This window comes from Siniperca chuatsi, linkage group LG2 (assembly GCF_020085105.1).
Source record: "Siniperca chuatsi isolate FFG_IHB_CAS linkage group LG2, ASM2008510v1, whole genome shotgun sequence".
NCBI classification, from domain to species: Eukaryota; Metazoa; Chordata; class Actinopteri; order Centrarchiformes; family Sinipercidae; genus Siniperca; species Siniperca chuatsi.
Genome location: NC_058043.1, coordinates 12,762,116 through 12,779,261, shown reverse-complemented (window position 1 = coordinate 12,779,261; position 17,146 = coordinate 12,762,116). Strand labels below are relative to the sequence as shown.

Here is a 17,146-nt window from a genome sequence, read left to right as displayed (position 1 = left end):
TCTATGGATACAAGCCGAAGAACCCTATATGGTTCTAGTTAGCACCTTTATACTTTATTCAGCAGTGTGCAGTGGTGAATGACGGAAGTGGGTGTTCTCTTTTGCTCAGTTGTTAATATTATAGAACTGCACTTCCACAGCTAAAACTATCCGCTGGACTTTTGTTGTGAAGTTGAAGATATTTTGTCATTTAACTGAGCTGCAGTTGTGATGCCTGGCAGGAAATCTCAGCATTTATCCTGCGATGATGCCACATCCCCTAGTGAATGTGCGTCGCAATCCTCCTCATCTGTTTAGTAAGAGTTTCTCCAAAGTGACAAAGATTTTCACACTGCTTGTCTGCTGATTACAACTCTATTGTAACTTTAATGGATGTTTCTTAAAGGCTGAGACGATCCTTTGTTTTGTTTTTCCATATTCTAAGCAAAATAAATGACAAATAGGTGACAAATTAAAGGAAAAATGTTAATAAATGAGTGAAGAAAAACAATATATTATTTATTTATGTTGGTTTATGTTATGTTGGTTACCCAGCTGTCCATGAACTCTTTTACCACACTTCTATGACACTTCTATAATGAGTCTTTTTGAAAAGCCTTATTCTTCATAACAATAAAACAGATAGATAAAACAGTTACCATTCAGCCACACCAACTTCCATAAGACTTGACCTTTAGCACAAAGCAGACAAAGCTTTTGTACAAAGCAGCATCCTGAAAAAGAGGAATAATTCTCAGTGCTCTAAATGGCAAGATATAGCTCATCACGACAGGAGAAGTCCTTTACAACACTTGTCTTTTATGAACCTTTCTGAAAAATGTTCCTTGGGGGTTTTTTTGTCCATATTCTAAAGTAAAAAAAATATTCTAAGCTCCTAATTTTAGTATTTTTTCTGGAATTTTTGCCTTTATTTGGTTTCTGGTTCCCGGCCAGACTCAAACCGGGGGTTGTTGCATTAACATGGTCAGCATCTCAGACCAGGACGCCCCAGCACCTCATAATTTTAACAAGGATAAAACAACTACAACTGTATGTAACCTCAACTACATCCTCTTCCACTAAGAGACGTAATGTGATTTTCTGCATGTCATTGGAATGAAAAAGCAGTAGATTTATGACAAATCTGAGAATCTGAGAAAAAGAACTTCTGAACTGACATGAAAAGTTTGTTTGCGTGTATGTTTGTCCGTCTGTCATCACCCCTCAGATCAGGTGTTTGGCTGTCGTCTGGAGATGCTCTGTGAGAGAGAGAAGAGCACCGTCCCTCGCTTCGTCAGACTTTGTACTGAAGCTGTGGAGAAGAGAGGTACAGTCGCTGCAAACACACAGCCGGCTCCTGTTAATGTGATTCTCAACTTAAAGCGGACACATGAGAAAACACCCTCAGTCCTCTTTGGAGCATCAGTCACTTGACAACAGTTCTGCACACGCTGTTCAGCGCCGTGACTTAAATCATCCAACAAAAATTGACTGAAAAATGTTTGTGATTGCCTGACAGAGAGTGGACTAAAATGCACAGAGAGGAAGTCATGACAGCTGCCAGCCAGAGAGAGATCTAAATGAGAGAAAATTAAGTTGTTTGGAAGCTGTTTAGAAACAATGCTGCAAATAAATATTTAATACACACAGAAAAAAATCTGTGTTTTCACGGCAACGGTTTTAAAACCTGGTTTTGATGAATTAAATATTTCTAGGGAGAAGTTTCAGATCGAGACATTTATTTTCAATGCTGTGACAGACTGAAAAACTTTTAGGACGAAATAGCTTCCGAAAAAAAGAGAAAGAGGAATTATTTTGATAATTCTCCTAATTACAGTATATAGTTATTGCAGTAGAAAAGGAAGAATCTTTTTTTCCAGCATACTATGTTACAGAAATTCAAATACATACTAACGAGCATGTCAGGCAGCTTGTCTGTCCTGGAAGAGAGTTCCCTCCTGAGGTTTCGCCCTTCTTTGTCCCATTAAATGGTGTTTGTTTTTTTTATGTTTTCATCTTATCTGAAGGATAACAGTGTAAGGATAGAGCATGCCATATGTCATACAGATTAAGGCTGCAGCTAATCATAAAAATAATCATTATTTTCATTATTGATTAATCTGATGCTTATTTTCTGGTCTATAAAATATCCGAAAGTAGTGAAAAATGCCCATTGCAATTTCCCAGAACTTCGTCTTCTTATTGGTTATTTTGACAGTTCAAAACCCAAATAACTTAAATTTGCTATCATAGTAGACTAACAAAACCAGCAAATATTCACATTTAAGAAGCTGGAACCAGTAGGTTTTTATCATTTTTGCTTAGAAAATGACGTTAACAATTTATCGATTTATCAAAATTGATACAGATCCATTTTCTTTGGATCGACTATTTGATTAATTGACTGATCATTTCAGCTCTTATACAGATTATAAAGCCCTCGCAGACGAAGTTGTGATTTCGACCCATACAGTTAAAATGAACTTAGCTTCACCAAATATTTGTTGCAAAAACAAGGAAACAAAAGATAATCAACTAATATTCACAATTCTGCTGTTAAAACTTTTGTCTGTAATCTGCTGCGGAGTTTCATTTTTTTTTTTTTTTAAGTGGCTGCATGAATGCAGTATGTTTTATAACAGTATCATGATACATTAAGTGTCAGTCAGTGGCTCCTTGTGACTGTTACGCTGTGTATTTTAAACTCAAAGCTCTGATAGAATATTAAATGTTACATTAAATGTATCACAAAAGCCTGACTTGTTCTACAACTGAAACCAGTGTGGAAAAATCAGAAACTCAATATCATCATAGGCACTTTTTCAAGCGACACGCTATGAAATATTAAGAGGAAGTTTAAAACTACTCATATTGGGGTCATGCGATCATGTGTCAAAATGTGCTTTTGCTTTACTTTATTCACATGTTTTTCGGTACTTATGTAACAAAACAAACTTCCTACGCACACCAAATAATTGATTTGCAAAACAATTATAAATCAGCCCTGACTGCCTTAAAATCTGAGGAAACAGTTTTTATCTAACACTCATGAAGTCAAGGTTTGAATAATGGAAAATGTGTCAGTTTTATTTTATACTAACCTTCTCACGAGATACTGACACGCCAGTGGAGACCCTCTGATCTAACCTGCTCTGTGTGTTATGTGTGCAGGACTGGACACTGACGGCATCTACAGAGTATCAGGGAACCTGGCAGTGATTCAGAAACTACGCTTCCTGGTGGACCATGGTGAGGATGAAAGAGAGGAGGGGAAAAACTGAACTTTTAAATTTATCTCTGACGATGAATGAAACCTGAGAGGAAAATGTTGGGGGAGGAGAGAAGTGGTGGCAGTTGGACGTTTATTGCATTTGACAGATCATTCAATTGTATCTCTTCCTCTTTTTGCAGTCAAGATAAATGCCATCTGACGCTGTTTTGTTCATTCTGATTACACATGATATTGTATAACCACAACACACACACACTCACTGTATACCCGCTTGAAACCTGCGATTGTCTCGCTCCCACTACATGACATCTTTTTGATAGAGTGGACGCTGAGGAAAGCCGACTGAGTAACTGTTGGTTTTTGCAGAGCGAGCGGTGACTACTGACGGCCGTTACATGTTCCCAGCGGAGTTGGTACAAGGTAGATTCAGACTGACGAGGAAAACAGCCGCTTCACTTTTTTGTTACTCAGCCTGCTTGTTCTGTGCATCATGTGTTGCATAATGTGAACACCTCAGTCAAAAACTCCCCAAAACATCCACCAACAGACTGACACGCAGAGCTGAGCTGCAGCGTTGAGCAGTTTGGTGGTTGTGCTACCATTTGCTTAATGTATGTGTGTCCCTTAGGCTTTTTCTGCTTTAAGTTTTCTGATGTAATAACACGCAGCAGGTTGTACTGCAAGTTCTCACACAGTCCATGGCTGCCACCAAGTGGATGAAACGGAGAATCAGCTGCTTGTGTGTTGTAATCCCACGGCAGTATCTCATTGACTAATGTTTCTCATCAATAGATGCTTGTTTGTATCGTGTATCAATGAATATCATTGAGGTTAAATTAAAGCTCTTTATTTTCTTCCCTTTGGGTCTCATGATCCAATTAGAGAAGCATTGGTCAGGCCTGGATTTTAAGAAAATGTTTGCTTTAAGTGTGTTTGTGTGTTTATGTGTTTGTGTGTGATTTAGAGAGTGTTTGTGCTTCTGTGTCTTCTCTTACTTTCACAGACCATTTCTATCTCCCTCCTGCAGCTACAAGCCTTCATGTTACGCCTCAGCACTGACTGAATTCACACTCTGTTCTACTTATGTTGTTCACTAAACGATACTGTGACTGTAACTCCCCTTCTTTCTCTTTTAATTCTAACTCTTTGTCTCTCTTTTTCATATTGCACTGCCTTTCGTTCACTTCCTCTGACCCTGTCTGTCTGAATTTCTCTCCGTTCCCCTCGTTCTCTCCCTCCCTCCCCCTCCCTGTCTCTCAGAGGAGAAGCTCAATTTGGACGAGAGTGATTGGGACGACATTCATGTCATCACAGGAGCGTTGAAACTTTTCTTCCGCGAGCTTCCTGAGCCCCTGGTGCCCTTCGGCTTCTTCACTGACATTGTGGAGACAGTCAGTGAGTGACCAGCTTCAGCCCCATTCAAACTGTTTATTTTATATATATTGTATTTGCACTCATGACACATGATAGGATTTTTTAATCTCACTTTATTATTTTTCCTCTGATGTGCTTTTATTTTGAATACTCACAACACTGCTGTGGTTTTAATGAGTCAAAGCCAGTCTCGGTCAGGGAGTCCCCCCCCACCCCCTTTACTTGGGCACTTTCACACTTTGTCAGGCTGTGGCTGTGGTGGAAGTAATTTTCTTCTTTATAGAACGTAGTGCGTTTACAGCACTTTTTCCCCACCTCTAGAAGATGTTGCCCAACGCCACATACATCATGAAAGATATATGGACACAGTAAAATAAAATGGTGCTTCCCAAAAAGAAACTTGTATGAATTCCAAGGCGAGAGAAGAATAATTACATACTGACAAAACTGAAATTTTTGAGCAGTAGTGAATTAAAATGAAGTGATGGTTTTATTGCAAAAAAAAATCCTCAGTATAAACTGTAGGTTTAAGCAAAGGTTACTCAAAAAGAAATAAGTAGTGCATTTTTGGGGACTATTTTCAGCTGTGGATTTAATGCACATTTGTTGCTCTAGTGAGTATTTATGGCAGCAGGACAGAGTATGTGGAAATAAACTACAGTGCCCATGTTCATCATAATAAAGGAACATGTCATCCAGTGCAGCAGTGTGGCTCTGTTATGTTTTTAATAGTTTTGAACAATGTAGGTCTGTCAGGCTTACATACAATGCTTAATTAGTAGGATCAATTTGCTGATCACAGATTTGATCTTTTCATGGGGTTTGGTGACAGTAACAAAAAATATAGAATGTCTCCAAACTTTTCCTTTATCAGTGTTCTTAATCAATGAATTTGCATGAACTCCTGTGATACAGCAATGTATCATGTTATCTTTTACTTATCCTGAAACAGTAGATAATCAAGATAATAGTCAGTAAGAAAACTTGCTGTTAAGAAAAAATTATGAAAAAATTTAAATGCATACTTAGTATGAATTCCCTGTTTCTTATCAATTCTGTGGACTTTTTTTGCACAGTGTGAGCACAGGGAGTGATCATCAGTTCATCAAACCACAGTGGTGATAGTTGATAATTGCATGCCACTGTATCAGATTCGATAGTGGATGCTAATAGAGTACATGTGATATCAGTTAGTGGATGTAAATCAGGTTTCCGATGCTAATAAAGTACATGAAATGGAATGCAAATGACGATATTTATTGTGATCTGACATGTCTCTTCCTCTATGTTGCAGAGATGTCGGACTACATGGATAAAGTGGATCGCTTGAAGTGTCTGGTGCTTAACATGCCCCCTCCAAACCATGACACACTGCAGTTCATGTGCCGCCATCTCAAACGGTGAGAGGGCGGGAATAAAACTGCATACAGTACATCTCTGCTTGTTTCCATTCAGGAAAATAAAATCTCCTCCTCATAACTTTTCTTTTTACATCTGACCAGAAGAGGGGGCAGTTTCCTTGTCGTTCTCAGTCATTTTCTGTCAGGGATTCTTTGGCCACGGCTCTCAAAGTATGCCAGTGCTGTACCAGGATCACACTGTTGTTAAGTTTGGGTCCCTGTGAAGATGAAAAGGCTGGAGGAAGATGAATGGTGTGCAATGTTCTTCGAGCCAGTTCCTTTTACAGTACATAAAATTTGTGTTTTTTACCGCCTATGGTTTTTCCTTCCACTACAGGGGTGAGCGTTCGTGTTCTGAGGCCGATGTTTGTGCCAGGGTGTGGTGGGCCCCATGAATTTGTCAACTCTGTGTCTTTCTCTCATTTTCTCCCCGCTGTCATTCCTTTCCCCCCTCGTTCTGTTTCTCATTTATTATCTCTCTGCCCAATCGCCCCCGTCGCCTCCTCTCTTGCTCTCTTGCTACCTTTGTTTCCTTACTTCCTTTTCATTCTCTTCCTTCTCTTCTTTATATTCTCCCTTTCCTCTTCCTCCCTTCTTCCTCCTCTTTCCATCCCTTTCTCCTTTTTCCCTCCCTCCCTCCCCTCCCGCTCTCCTCCTTGCCTCGAAGGTCCCATGGGAGCCTTGTGGTTCGTCTGCTGGAAGGCATACCAACACCACCGCCGCCACCACTGGAACCTCTCTCTTTTTTCTCTCTTCGCCCTCTCCCTCGCTTGCTCCTTTTTTTCCCTCTTTCTTCTCTTCTCTCTCTTCTTTTTTCCTCCCCTCTTTTTAATGTGGAAGTTTTGAGCAATTGCTGGCTGCTTCTGTGGCTTGGTGGGAATGGCATTTTTAGAAGAATGCCTCATGCTGTGGCTTTAACCCATTCCTGAGTCCCCCCCAATCACACACACACACTCAAACGCACCAACATAGGTGGATGCTGCCGGTGGATTTAGACACTTATGTGCATAAATCTAAATTGTAAAATGCAGATATATGGACATGAACATGCATGCAAAAAAGTTTGTAAGAATTATAAAGATGCCACGTGCTGACCACAAGCATGAAGCTCTATGGGCAGTTAACAGTCATCTATATGCCTGCAATCCCAAAGATGAATTCAAACAAGACTAAGAGTCTACAGCCATTCTAGTGGCTCTGTGAGGCTGTACTGAGCTTTGAGCTAAATGCTAATGTCAGCATGCTAACATGCGCACATTGACAGTGCTAATATGCCGATGTTTAGCAGGTTTAATGTTTACCATGGCATGTTCAGCCTCTTAGGGTAGCGTGTTAGCATGCTAAAATTTGCTAATTAGCACTAAAAACAAAGTACACAGTACTGAGACTGATGGGAATGTCTTTCGTTTTGCAGGTATTTGATCATAAACCAAAGTGCTGGAAAAAAATTAGAATTTTGACCTGATGATGGTGCTAGCTGAAAAGATCACCACTTATTACAAGTTATTACAATTCATCCTGTGGGGAAAATGAATGTCTCAACCAAACTTCATGGCAATCCATCCAAAAGTTGTTCAGACATTTCACTCAAAACCACAAATGTTAACCTCATGGTAGTGCTTGATGAAATGTGAGGGGATCACAAAAGTCATTAGGATTCATCATCTGAAGACCATTAATGTCTGTGCAAAATTTCGTGGCCAACCATCAAATAGTTGCTGAGATATTTCAATCTGGGCCAAAGTGGTGGACTGACCGACAATGCCATAGAACCATCCTGCTAGTGTGACTAAAATCTAAATCCAGAGTCATTTTTGTTGTTTTATTTTTTCAATTCTTGTTGATATTTTAGATGATGTTAAAACATATCTCTTCCTTCCTGTGTCTGTCCTGTCTCTCCGCAGAGTGCTGGAACGTTCAGACACCAACCGAATGACCACCCAGAACATCGGCATCGTGTTTGGGCCGACCCTGATGCGGCCGGAGCGGGACAATGGCAACATGGCGGTGAATATGGTTTACCAGAACCAGGCGGTGGAACTCATCCTCAGCGAGTTTGACCACATCTTTGGAACAAGAGGCCCCTCTTGAGCTTTTCGGACAGAGGGGGTTCAAAAGGCTCCTCCAGATCAGACGAAAGCACAAGTATTGCAGCGTTTGTCCTCTTTGTCTGTTGACTCATGTGGTGTAAAATGGATTTCACATCAAAAGATAATTACGGGGTAAAAAGAACCAGGACAGAAAGCTGCTAATCATGACATCTGGCCTCCGTATAAAGCCATGTTAAAACAATAATAGTAAAATAAACCAATTTTAGCTGCAGTACTTGTGTCTTTGACTGCAGATGTGGAGCCCAGCCTCGGTGTTCTTTACTGCTGGAACGGACGCCTCCTTGTCACTTTTCCTTGATGTTTCAGGATAAATAAAAGCCATAAAAGTGATAAATCTCCTGCAGCCGGTCCAGCTAGCTGAGTATTAAACGGTTATTTATCAAGGAAGGATGTGTCTTAACGTAGCACTGAAAGAAAAGTTAGCAGAACCATCTCACTGTGAAAACACATGCACCAGCACCTCTTGCAGCAAGGATGGACAGACCACACCTGCAGTGGATAGCGTGGATATACTGTAAAATATGCAAACAAGCAGGAAGCAAGCTGGGCGTGTAAATGTGCCCACATCTCTGCTGAAGTTAAACAGTGTTTAGATGAAGAGTTTTATAGGTTTATAGACTTAGAACTCATGCTTATAGAACTTAAGCATGATTTCAGTGATGGGATGAATGTGCCAACAGGGCAGCAAATGTTCCTTTGTACCAAATAGTACTTTGTAGTGTGTGGACCTTCAAAGCTTCTCTTATTGTACAAATTTGGATCTGTCTTCTATTTTTATTAGTGAAAACTCCTCAGATTAAGTTAAAAATATTAAATTGTAAATATGTGAAATATTGTCTTTGTCAACTAGTAGCACTTTGCATACAGTGTGTAACCTAAACGTTATATATTAGCCAAATTCAAACTGATCCATTTGCGTTGAAATGGACAGAGTGTCATTAAAATATTGCTTGGACCTGATTGTTAGCTCTCCTGCAATAAAAAAAAAATTGAACAAATTGATTTGTTTTGTGATATTTGGTCACGATGTGTCCGTCAGGTTGCTTGTACCGAGCGATGGGTTGCGTGAGAGATAGTAGAAGTGTGTGGAGGTATGTGGGCCTCAGAGGCGCAGCGGGCGGAGGCATCCCCTGTGATTGGTGCAAATGCTGCTTTTAATAACAGAACAAAAGAGGAACTGGAAATGCATATGTTTAAAAAATGTGGCTTTTCCCCAAAACCCTCTCACTCTGTGGCTTTGGTAATTTTATATTGACTGTGGGTTTGGCAAAAGACAAAAAAGAGCAGAAAAAGGCACGGGTGGGGGCTCATAGCTCATAGATTTTGCAAAGTTTTATTAGATGTATTTATTCATTTTTATGTTCGTATTATGTCAAGTCCTGCAAGAGTGTGGGGACGGGCTAAAATCATGTGTAGCTGATTGATGGAGAGTCATCTGAACTTTGATTCTGCATTCCCAAGGCCGTCCTTATATTTGTTATTTGACACAGAAATATTTTCTACTTAAATAGACAACCACACATGTTTATTTGATCCAAATGCATGTATGCACATAGTCATCACAGTTTATACATTTATCCCTCACTCAGTGTTGCAGTTTCTCAGTTCCTTTCTGGTCTTTTGACAGAGCATCCTCACATTAGATTAAATGTTTCCATTTATTATGTTATGCAAAGAAATAATATAACACCCTGAAAACATTAATTCATTCAGTATTTCATAAAATACTTTAACTGTATGTTTTGTTCTTTCTGCAAATTCTGAAATTGAGGGGATTTTTCAGTCAATAAAACCCAGTGGCATTGCACTGCTGTAGACTCTGACTCTGTGATGTGTTGTATTTCACTTGGTGTGATGGCGCTAATCACTCCCTAAAATGGCACTGTGAAAATGCCTTAATACAATTAAAACAATGCTAAATATCAATTATGCTTCTGTGTGATTTGTATTGTAGTCAAATGAGCAGTCATTGCTTCAAATATAGACAAAAGAGCAGAGGCGCTGCAGACTTTTGGAGAAATGTGCTTACAAGAAAGAGATTTTTGATGCATGGACTGATGAAATGTAACAGCCCGACATTAGCTCAAAACCATTTTGCATCTGTAGGTAGTTATTTTGTTTGCTACAACACTATGAATCGTGGAAGTAAGAGAATGAGAAGGTTGTGAAATGTTTTCATCTGTTACATATGTTACATACACGTTTTCATAGTACACATTTAAATGAACCACTTCAGAAAGTGTACTTTATAGTAATTTGCTTGGGCAACTCTATGTTAATGAATCTGTATGGGTTATTCTTGCAAGAGCTACAACCGTGACGACATATGGCCAACAACTACCCTTTTTGTTACTGTGTATCTCGGCTTTTTTCTTTTGTTAAGTTGTTTACAATTAATTTCCTTGGAGAGGAGACGAGGGGAGAAATGTTTGTCTATGGAGAATTACTCTTAAACTTGATGGGAATGAGTGTCTTGCTCAAAGACACTTCTGCGGTATAATGGCTAACACAGGTGCCTTGACCTTGTTGCTTTGGTTGAAGAACAGTTTCTCTACCCACCAGTGAAATACATCTGTAGCTGTGTTCATTCTTTATAGACAGGCCTGCTTGCTCTATTGCACTGCTGGTACAGGTAATCGAAACTTAAATATGCTCAACATCTAATCTGACAACCTGTTGCTCATGGATGGGACTTGCAGCATGTTTCCAGTGATGCTGGTGGTGAGGTTGCTGTCTGACTGTGGTGAAGTCAAGGCAGTTCTCAATTAAATGTCATCTTACTCACTGTTGAGCCCAAAAACCAGCCAAGCTATTAGAAAAACGTCATAACATCATCAATTGTTGGTGCCACTGTTGACTTAATGCTGCTGATGCATGGCACCCAAAAGTATCTGACCTACGTCACCCGGCATGCTTTGTTAATGTTACGGTTAGCCGATTGTTTACTCAACCTACCGTTAACCTGAAGCTCAGTGTATCAAATACCAGCAGAGCTGCTCAGCCCCTGCATGCCACAGCCACATACAGAGGTTCACAAGCATAAAGCAGCTGCCTCTGATGAATCATCATGCAAACAGGCAGAGCCACAAAGAAGTTAGTGTAACAAAGCAGTCTGCAGATCATGAGCGGTGATGGACTGAGTGGCCGGGCCACAGCTGAGCTTCAAAATTGTCTTTTGCTTAGAAAAAAACCCCAAAAACATAGCATTTGATTTGATTGTTTAAGAATGATAATTGAATCGCCCTTGTTTGAAATACCTTAATAATTCAACCTATTTCATAGCCACTGGAGGAAATTTTGCTTGAAAGAATGATTTTAGAAAAATCAATGAAATACAAGATTCTGGTGACACAGTATGTACAATTTTATTACAAACATCCACAAACATGCAAAAATATATATATATATATATATAAAACGTTAATACAAGAGTTGCATGGGTGCTGTAAAAGATACAAAAACACTGCTTGATATAAACAAGTGTATAGTCACTGAGTGAAAGTAAACCTTTTTTTTGTCAACCTTTTTTTATTTTTTGACCCAGAAATAACAGGTAAGGAACTATGCAAGAGTAGAGTGGCAGTTGGCGTGTCACATATGCTATCTTTGGTGATAAACACACACACACACTCACACACACACACACATTATGACCAAGAAGTGTCTTTGGCATACGGTATGCATGAATGCTACAAGCTTAGTCACACCTCGTGCACCACCATCTTATCTCGTCGTACCAAGGCTTTGTTGGATTACTCACAGTGTCTGAGTACATCTGAGGTACTTTTCACGTTGACTACACTTCAGTCAGAAAGAGGAAGTTATAAGCTGATGTATGTGTCCTGAGTCTTGACCGTCTTGCCACACCGCAACAGACAGCCCAAATATGTGACACATTATTGTTCTGGGGGTGTGAAAATAGCCTGTAGCACATGTAAATTATTACAAGAAATGGGAGATATTTTTGCATTAAACAAAATAAAGCAGCTCCGTGTGATTACTACACAAACAGTGAGACAGTGCGAGTTTCATTTGGGAAAAACCCCAAAGACTTCATCTTTTGCCCCTTTTAACCTCCCATACAGAAATGACTGTCCCCTAGCAAGGCATACAGTTAAAAAGGTGCAGTCCGCTGCTTTTTATTTAAAAAAATAAATAAACAACCTCCTTCCAGTTCTTCCTCTTTTTACCGCTTGCTCTAAACTACTAAATAGATTGCTGATTAGTTAAAGCCACTGAGCACCATAGTTAACCTGAAGAGACAAGCTGGTTGCACCTTGTGATTTCACAGCATGAATGATAAAAGTTCTGGCAACAAATACTTTTATATATTCTCAAGTCCTCACTGGCTTTGGGACAAAGTAATAGCTGCATATGTTTATTTTCATTTAAAACATTTGACAAGTTATTGTTCATTTCTTAAAATAGAGGTAAAGATTTGTATCAAATAATACCACAGGATATTGAAAATTGAATGTTACTTGCACTTATTAAGAAGAATAAATATACTAACTGAGCATCAGGTGATTCTGATTGATATGGCTGCATCTGTAACATTTAACCTTTAACTTTGATGGCATGTTAAAGTAACAGTAGATATCTTTCCATCCAGCAATCGATCCTACAAACATTTCCTTCGGGGCCTGGTTTCTTAACCCACTCACTGGTAAAAATACAAAAGCCTCTGCTTTATGGGTTGTGCAATAGTCAGCAGCAGCAAGCATATAATAAGTGAGATTTCTGCAATGTCACATCTGGATATGTGACGTGATCTCAGACGAGTCAACCCAAATGTTTTAGCTGTCCTGGCAAACAAAAAACGATAAAAAAAACAAAACAAATCAAACACTGTAGGTACATCAAGTCTATGTTGCATAATAAAATACTGTAATTTGTATTGTCACATATGTTTTGTTTGTATGGCTTCATCAACTTTAAGGCCATCTATGCTTTGGCAGTTCTGTACATTTTTTCATGTTGTAAAATGTAAAAAATCAGTGGCGCTGTTATGAGAAAAAAATTATCAAAAGTCTTTATATATATATATAGTACATACATTGTATTGGCTTGTTAAAGTCACCTTAAGTTTTTATTCTGGGTAAATCTGTTATATCCAGGCTCAGTTCACATTTGTCCAAGTCTCCATTCTGGTCCTCAGTGTCTCTGTCCCAAAATTGTCTCTCTGTATTGTCAATATGGTTTCCCACATTGTAAATATTTCTCTCATTTTGCACTCCATTCTCCCCTGTAGGTGATTCTTGGATGGAGCTACCTCCCAGCTCCTCTGCTGCCTCTGAACTCACATGCGCCTCTTCCACATGACCATCACTGACTCCTGCCTCTTCCTCTTCTTCCTTGAGGGCCTCTGAAGCTCCATCCAGACTGGAATCGCTGAGGAAGGAGTGCGGGGTTTGGGTATCCTCCATGGATAGAGGGGTCCCGTCAGCAAGGTGGCCCCCGAGATTGTTGCCTGCCCCTGGGGTGAGAGGCATCTCCTCGTGGTCTTGGTCTGGATCCTGATCTTTGCTGCAGTAAGCGTAGCGGTGGTTCATGTGCTGGGAGTACGAGCCAGAGTGAGAGAAGCGTTTGCCACACTTGTCACATTGGTAGGGTTTCTCTCCAGAGTGCAGCCGGCTGTGCTCAATCAGATGGTGCTTATGCTTGAAGGCCTTGTTGCAGATCTTGCACTCATGAGGACGCTTGCCTGTGATGAATACAGAGAAATTATTTCTAATGTCCTAAAAAGAACCAGCTTTTTTTTAATATAAAGGACATTTCAATTCAATTCAATTGTATTTATATAGCGCCACTTCATAACAGAACTTATCTCATTGCACTTTTCCTATTGAGCAGGTCTAGACTGTACTCTTTATAATATTATTTACAGAGAACCAACAAATCCCATTTAAGACCTTAAATGTACTGAAATCTCTTGAAAGGTAAGCAGGTATTTTTCTTTGTCATAAACATTTTTAAAGAAAAAGTTTGACTTTTTTGGAAATATGCTCTGTAAGGTCAACATGAAGCTACCACCAGCATCCGGTTAGCTAAGGATGGAAACAAGGGGAAACAGCTAGCTTGTCTCTGTCCAAAGGTAACAAAATCTGCCTACCAGCACCCCTGAAGCTCAGTTATTAACACCTTATACCTAATTTGTCCGTATAAAAACTGACAAGTTGTGGTTTTATGTATGTGTTATGTGCCTGTTTTTACACTTTGGTTTTTGTGCAGATTAAACAAACAAGATACATCATGTAAATTAGTGAGCTGTAGAGGTGTTGGCAGGTGAATTTTGTTACCTTTGGAAAGAGCCAGGCTAGTTCAAGTTTCCCCTTGTTTCCTTGTTTTTATGCTATGCTAAGCTAAGTTTATCAGCTGCTTGTGGCAGCTTCATTCCGTAAAATGTAAATTAATAGCCCGGGCTTTTATTTGCTTCAGTCACTGAACTCAACCTGCCTATATTTGGGACATGCGTCTATATGGGACAGGCCTTTAAGTCCTTTCGCACAAAACTGCTCAGCAAAGATAAGTAAATAATCGAGGAATGGACACATATCTGACTTTATGACTGCAGGGAGTCACCACTTTTTTTTCATCTTTATCGTTTTGTTTACCATGCCGGTAAATCGGAATGAATTATACTTTGGTGCTCATGGTTTCCGTAAAATTAACTGAATGATTCAATTGTGGAGAATCTAACTGATCTAATGATATGTAGCATGTCCATATTGACAAAAGTTTAAACATTTATATTTGTATGCACGATCTAAGCAGCTTAGAGCTCAAGCGGGCAACCCAGTGGGCTCTAAGATGTTTTATACTTCCACCAACTTCTTTAAAAACCAGACCCAGCGTCTAATTGAGACATGCGTTTATTTGTCAAAACATGTAGCCACACCCGGCCAGTAAAAGGGACTCAGCATTTAATTGAAGTTTTATGGTATTTACCATGCAGATATGAGAGTTGTATTGATCTTCTTATCTAACTCACAGCAAGAAATCAAATAAGCATATTTCCCAAAATGTCAAACTATTCCTTTAAACATTTACTGTAGTAATCGGTGAAGTATAGGAAATTGCACATAACTAAGTGTTTTTGTAGACTGTGTACAACTAACAGACCTGTGTGCTCATATTTGTGTCGGAGCAGAGAGCTGCTCTTCTGAAAAGTTTTTTCACAAATGTCACAAGCGTAAAGCCCCTCGTCTGTCTTCTTCAGTCTCTTCCTCCCAGGCCCTCCTTCTCCCTCCAGTCCTTCATCCATGAGAGAGAGGTAGTCCAGAGCTCCACGGCTTAACGCCTCACCCTACAGAGAAAACAAGGACATTTGTATCTCTATAATTATAATTCTCATTCTACACATTCTTACAGCAATGCTTTACAATACAATCAGCGATTTTTATGGGGTTATTTTTACTGCTTCTGCAGTCATTTTGAGGCTGTTCTTTAGCAATTACACATAATTCTTTAAAACAAATCTGAAAGAGAAGCCTTACTCACCATGAGAGCTTGTCTGTCCTGGTAGATCTTTTTCAGCGTCGCCTCTGCGTCTGCCTCCATCATGTAAGCCATAGGAGAGAGAAACCCAGGGCTATTATCTGGCTGACTGAAGATAGGAAATCCATTATATAAGGAACGTGGAAACACAGGAGCTCCAGCCCCGCTGTAGACCAGGTGGTGGTGAAGGGGTAGATGTGAAGGACTTGGTCTCTTAAGCCGCTGGGTCCCGAGCTCTCTCCTCTCTCTTGCTGTGTTGCCATTTACAGTTTTGTTTCTCCCCTCTTGGTCTGAGAGCTGCTTGGGCAGGGAGAGGTCCAGAGGTTCGTTCTGTGACCAGGGGCTGTCTGTCTGGTTCTGAGGGGAGGAGAGTTCAGGAGGACAGCTTGTGAGGTCGAGGCAGACTGGTGAACCAAATCCGGAAGAGGGAACTCTCCTTCTGGCTCGAGGTGATGACAACTTTGGGGAGCGGTTGATTGGTTGGCTTGGGCTTCCTTTTCCTGGCTGGACCAGTACGCTCGTGAGGACAGGGCATCATGGTGGGGCTGTGGGGGAGAGTGCATTGCGACCAAAAGCTGCTGCGGAACGGAGTGCCAGCTGGGCTTCTGTAATGGTGATTTGTTTCCAGAGAGGCCGTTGGTTACTTCACTTGGTTTGCTGTTCTCCAGTTGGAGAGCAGATCTGGGGAAGAATAAAGGTGGCGAGGGGTGGTCTTTGCTGCGAAGACCTTCAGGCACCTCCACTGCCTCTCGGTTCATCTTACAGAGGTAGCGCTCATGCTGCAGCAGCACCGCCACATTGGGGAAAAGCTGGGAGCACCAGCGACATGTCACCCCAAGTACGCCTCTCTCCCCTTCACCTGACCTCACTGCCTCTCTTCTCCTGTCAGGCGACACCTTCATGTCAGACCCTCCTCCGTTGTAAATCACCCTCCTTTCCTCCACTGCAGCTCCTCCCCCTCCTCCTCTGTCCATCTCCTCATCTTTCTTCACCTCCCTGTGAAGCATCTCCTGCAGCATCTGCTCAAACTTGGTCCCAGAGTGCAGATAAGGCAGCAGGGTGGTCCCTTTTAGTATACTGGCCCTCAGAGAGAGCTCTGCCGAGGAGTCCCAAAGCTGAGCCAGGTCTGAAGCTCTGGGGAAGCCTGTGGGGTTGTGGTTGGGGTCCTGCAGTGAAAGCTGGTGAGGATCCTCTGGTACTCGACCAAGAGGCCTGGTATTATCTTGGGTCTGTGAAGCCAACGGAGAGCCCTTGTCATTACTGTTTCTCCCCCCGCCTGCAGAGGGAGACGTTGGAAATGAGTGGTGGTAGGAGCCTTGGCTATGTCCATTAAATGCACCGCTGGCTCCCCCTGTGTTTCCCCCTCCATTTCCTCCACCACTCAGGCACTTTTTGCTGCTTAAATGGGAGCTGTAGGAGCCAGAGTGAGAGAAACGTTTCTTGCAGTTGGAGCACTCGTAAGGTTTCTCACCTAAAGGATGACGCACAGACAGGATATATTAGTCAAAAGATGCAGACAGTAGGTTGAAAATGCCTTCAACTTGGGCGGGATC

The 17,146-nt window shown here is 40.8% G+C and overlaps 2 protein-coding genes across 7 annotated transcripts in view; one reads left to right on the top strand and one right to left on the bottom strand.

Moving 5' to 3' along the window:
• The window catches only part of arhgap9 (Rho GTPase activating protein 9), a 47,132-nt gene extending 37,110 nt beyond the window's left edge, over nucleotides 1-10,022 (top strand). For 4 of the 6 annotated variants that reach the window (XM_044216816.1, XM_044216791.1, XM_044216784.1 and 1 more), the window contains 6 exons: nucleotides 1,208-1,306; nucleotides 3,151-3,228; nucleotides 3,578-3,631; nucleotides 4,472-4,606; nucleotides 5,880-5,985; nucleotides 7,890-10,022. In XM_044216816.1, the coding sequence (XP_044072751.1) occupies nucleotides 1,208-1,306; nucleotides 3,151-3,228; nucleotides 3,578-3,631; nucleotides 4,472-4,606; nucleotides 5,880-5,985; nucleotides 7,890-8,076 (659 nt within the window). In that variant the 3' untranslated portion in view covers nucleotides 8,077-10,022. The remainder of the gene's footprint in view (nucleotides 1-1,207; nucleotides 1,307-3,150; nucleotides 3,229-3,577; nucleotides 3,632-4,471; nucleotides 4,607-5,879; nucleotides 5,986-7,889) is intronic. The other 2 variants (XM_044216823.1, XM_044216808.1) reach the window with 1 other exon arrangement.
• A 1,414-nt stretch (nucleotides 10,023-11,436) lies between these two features.
• LOC122865129 (zinc finger E-box-binding homeobox 2-like) overlaps nucleotides 11,437-17,146 on the bottom strand; it is a 30,126-nt gene continuing 24,416 nt past the window's right edge. Inside the window, 4 exon segments of the mRNA XM_044173116.1 lie at nucleotides 11,437-13,800; nucleotides 15,219-15,402; nucleotides 15,597-16,093; nucleotides 16,096-17,064. Coding sequence (XP_044029051.1) covers nucleotides 13,178-13,800; nucleotides 15,219-15,402; nucleotides 15,597-16,093; nucleotides 16,096-17,064 — 2,273 coding nt within the window. The 3' untranslated portion in view covers nucleotides 11,437-13,177.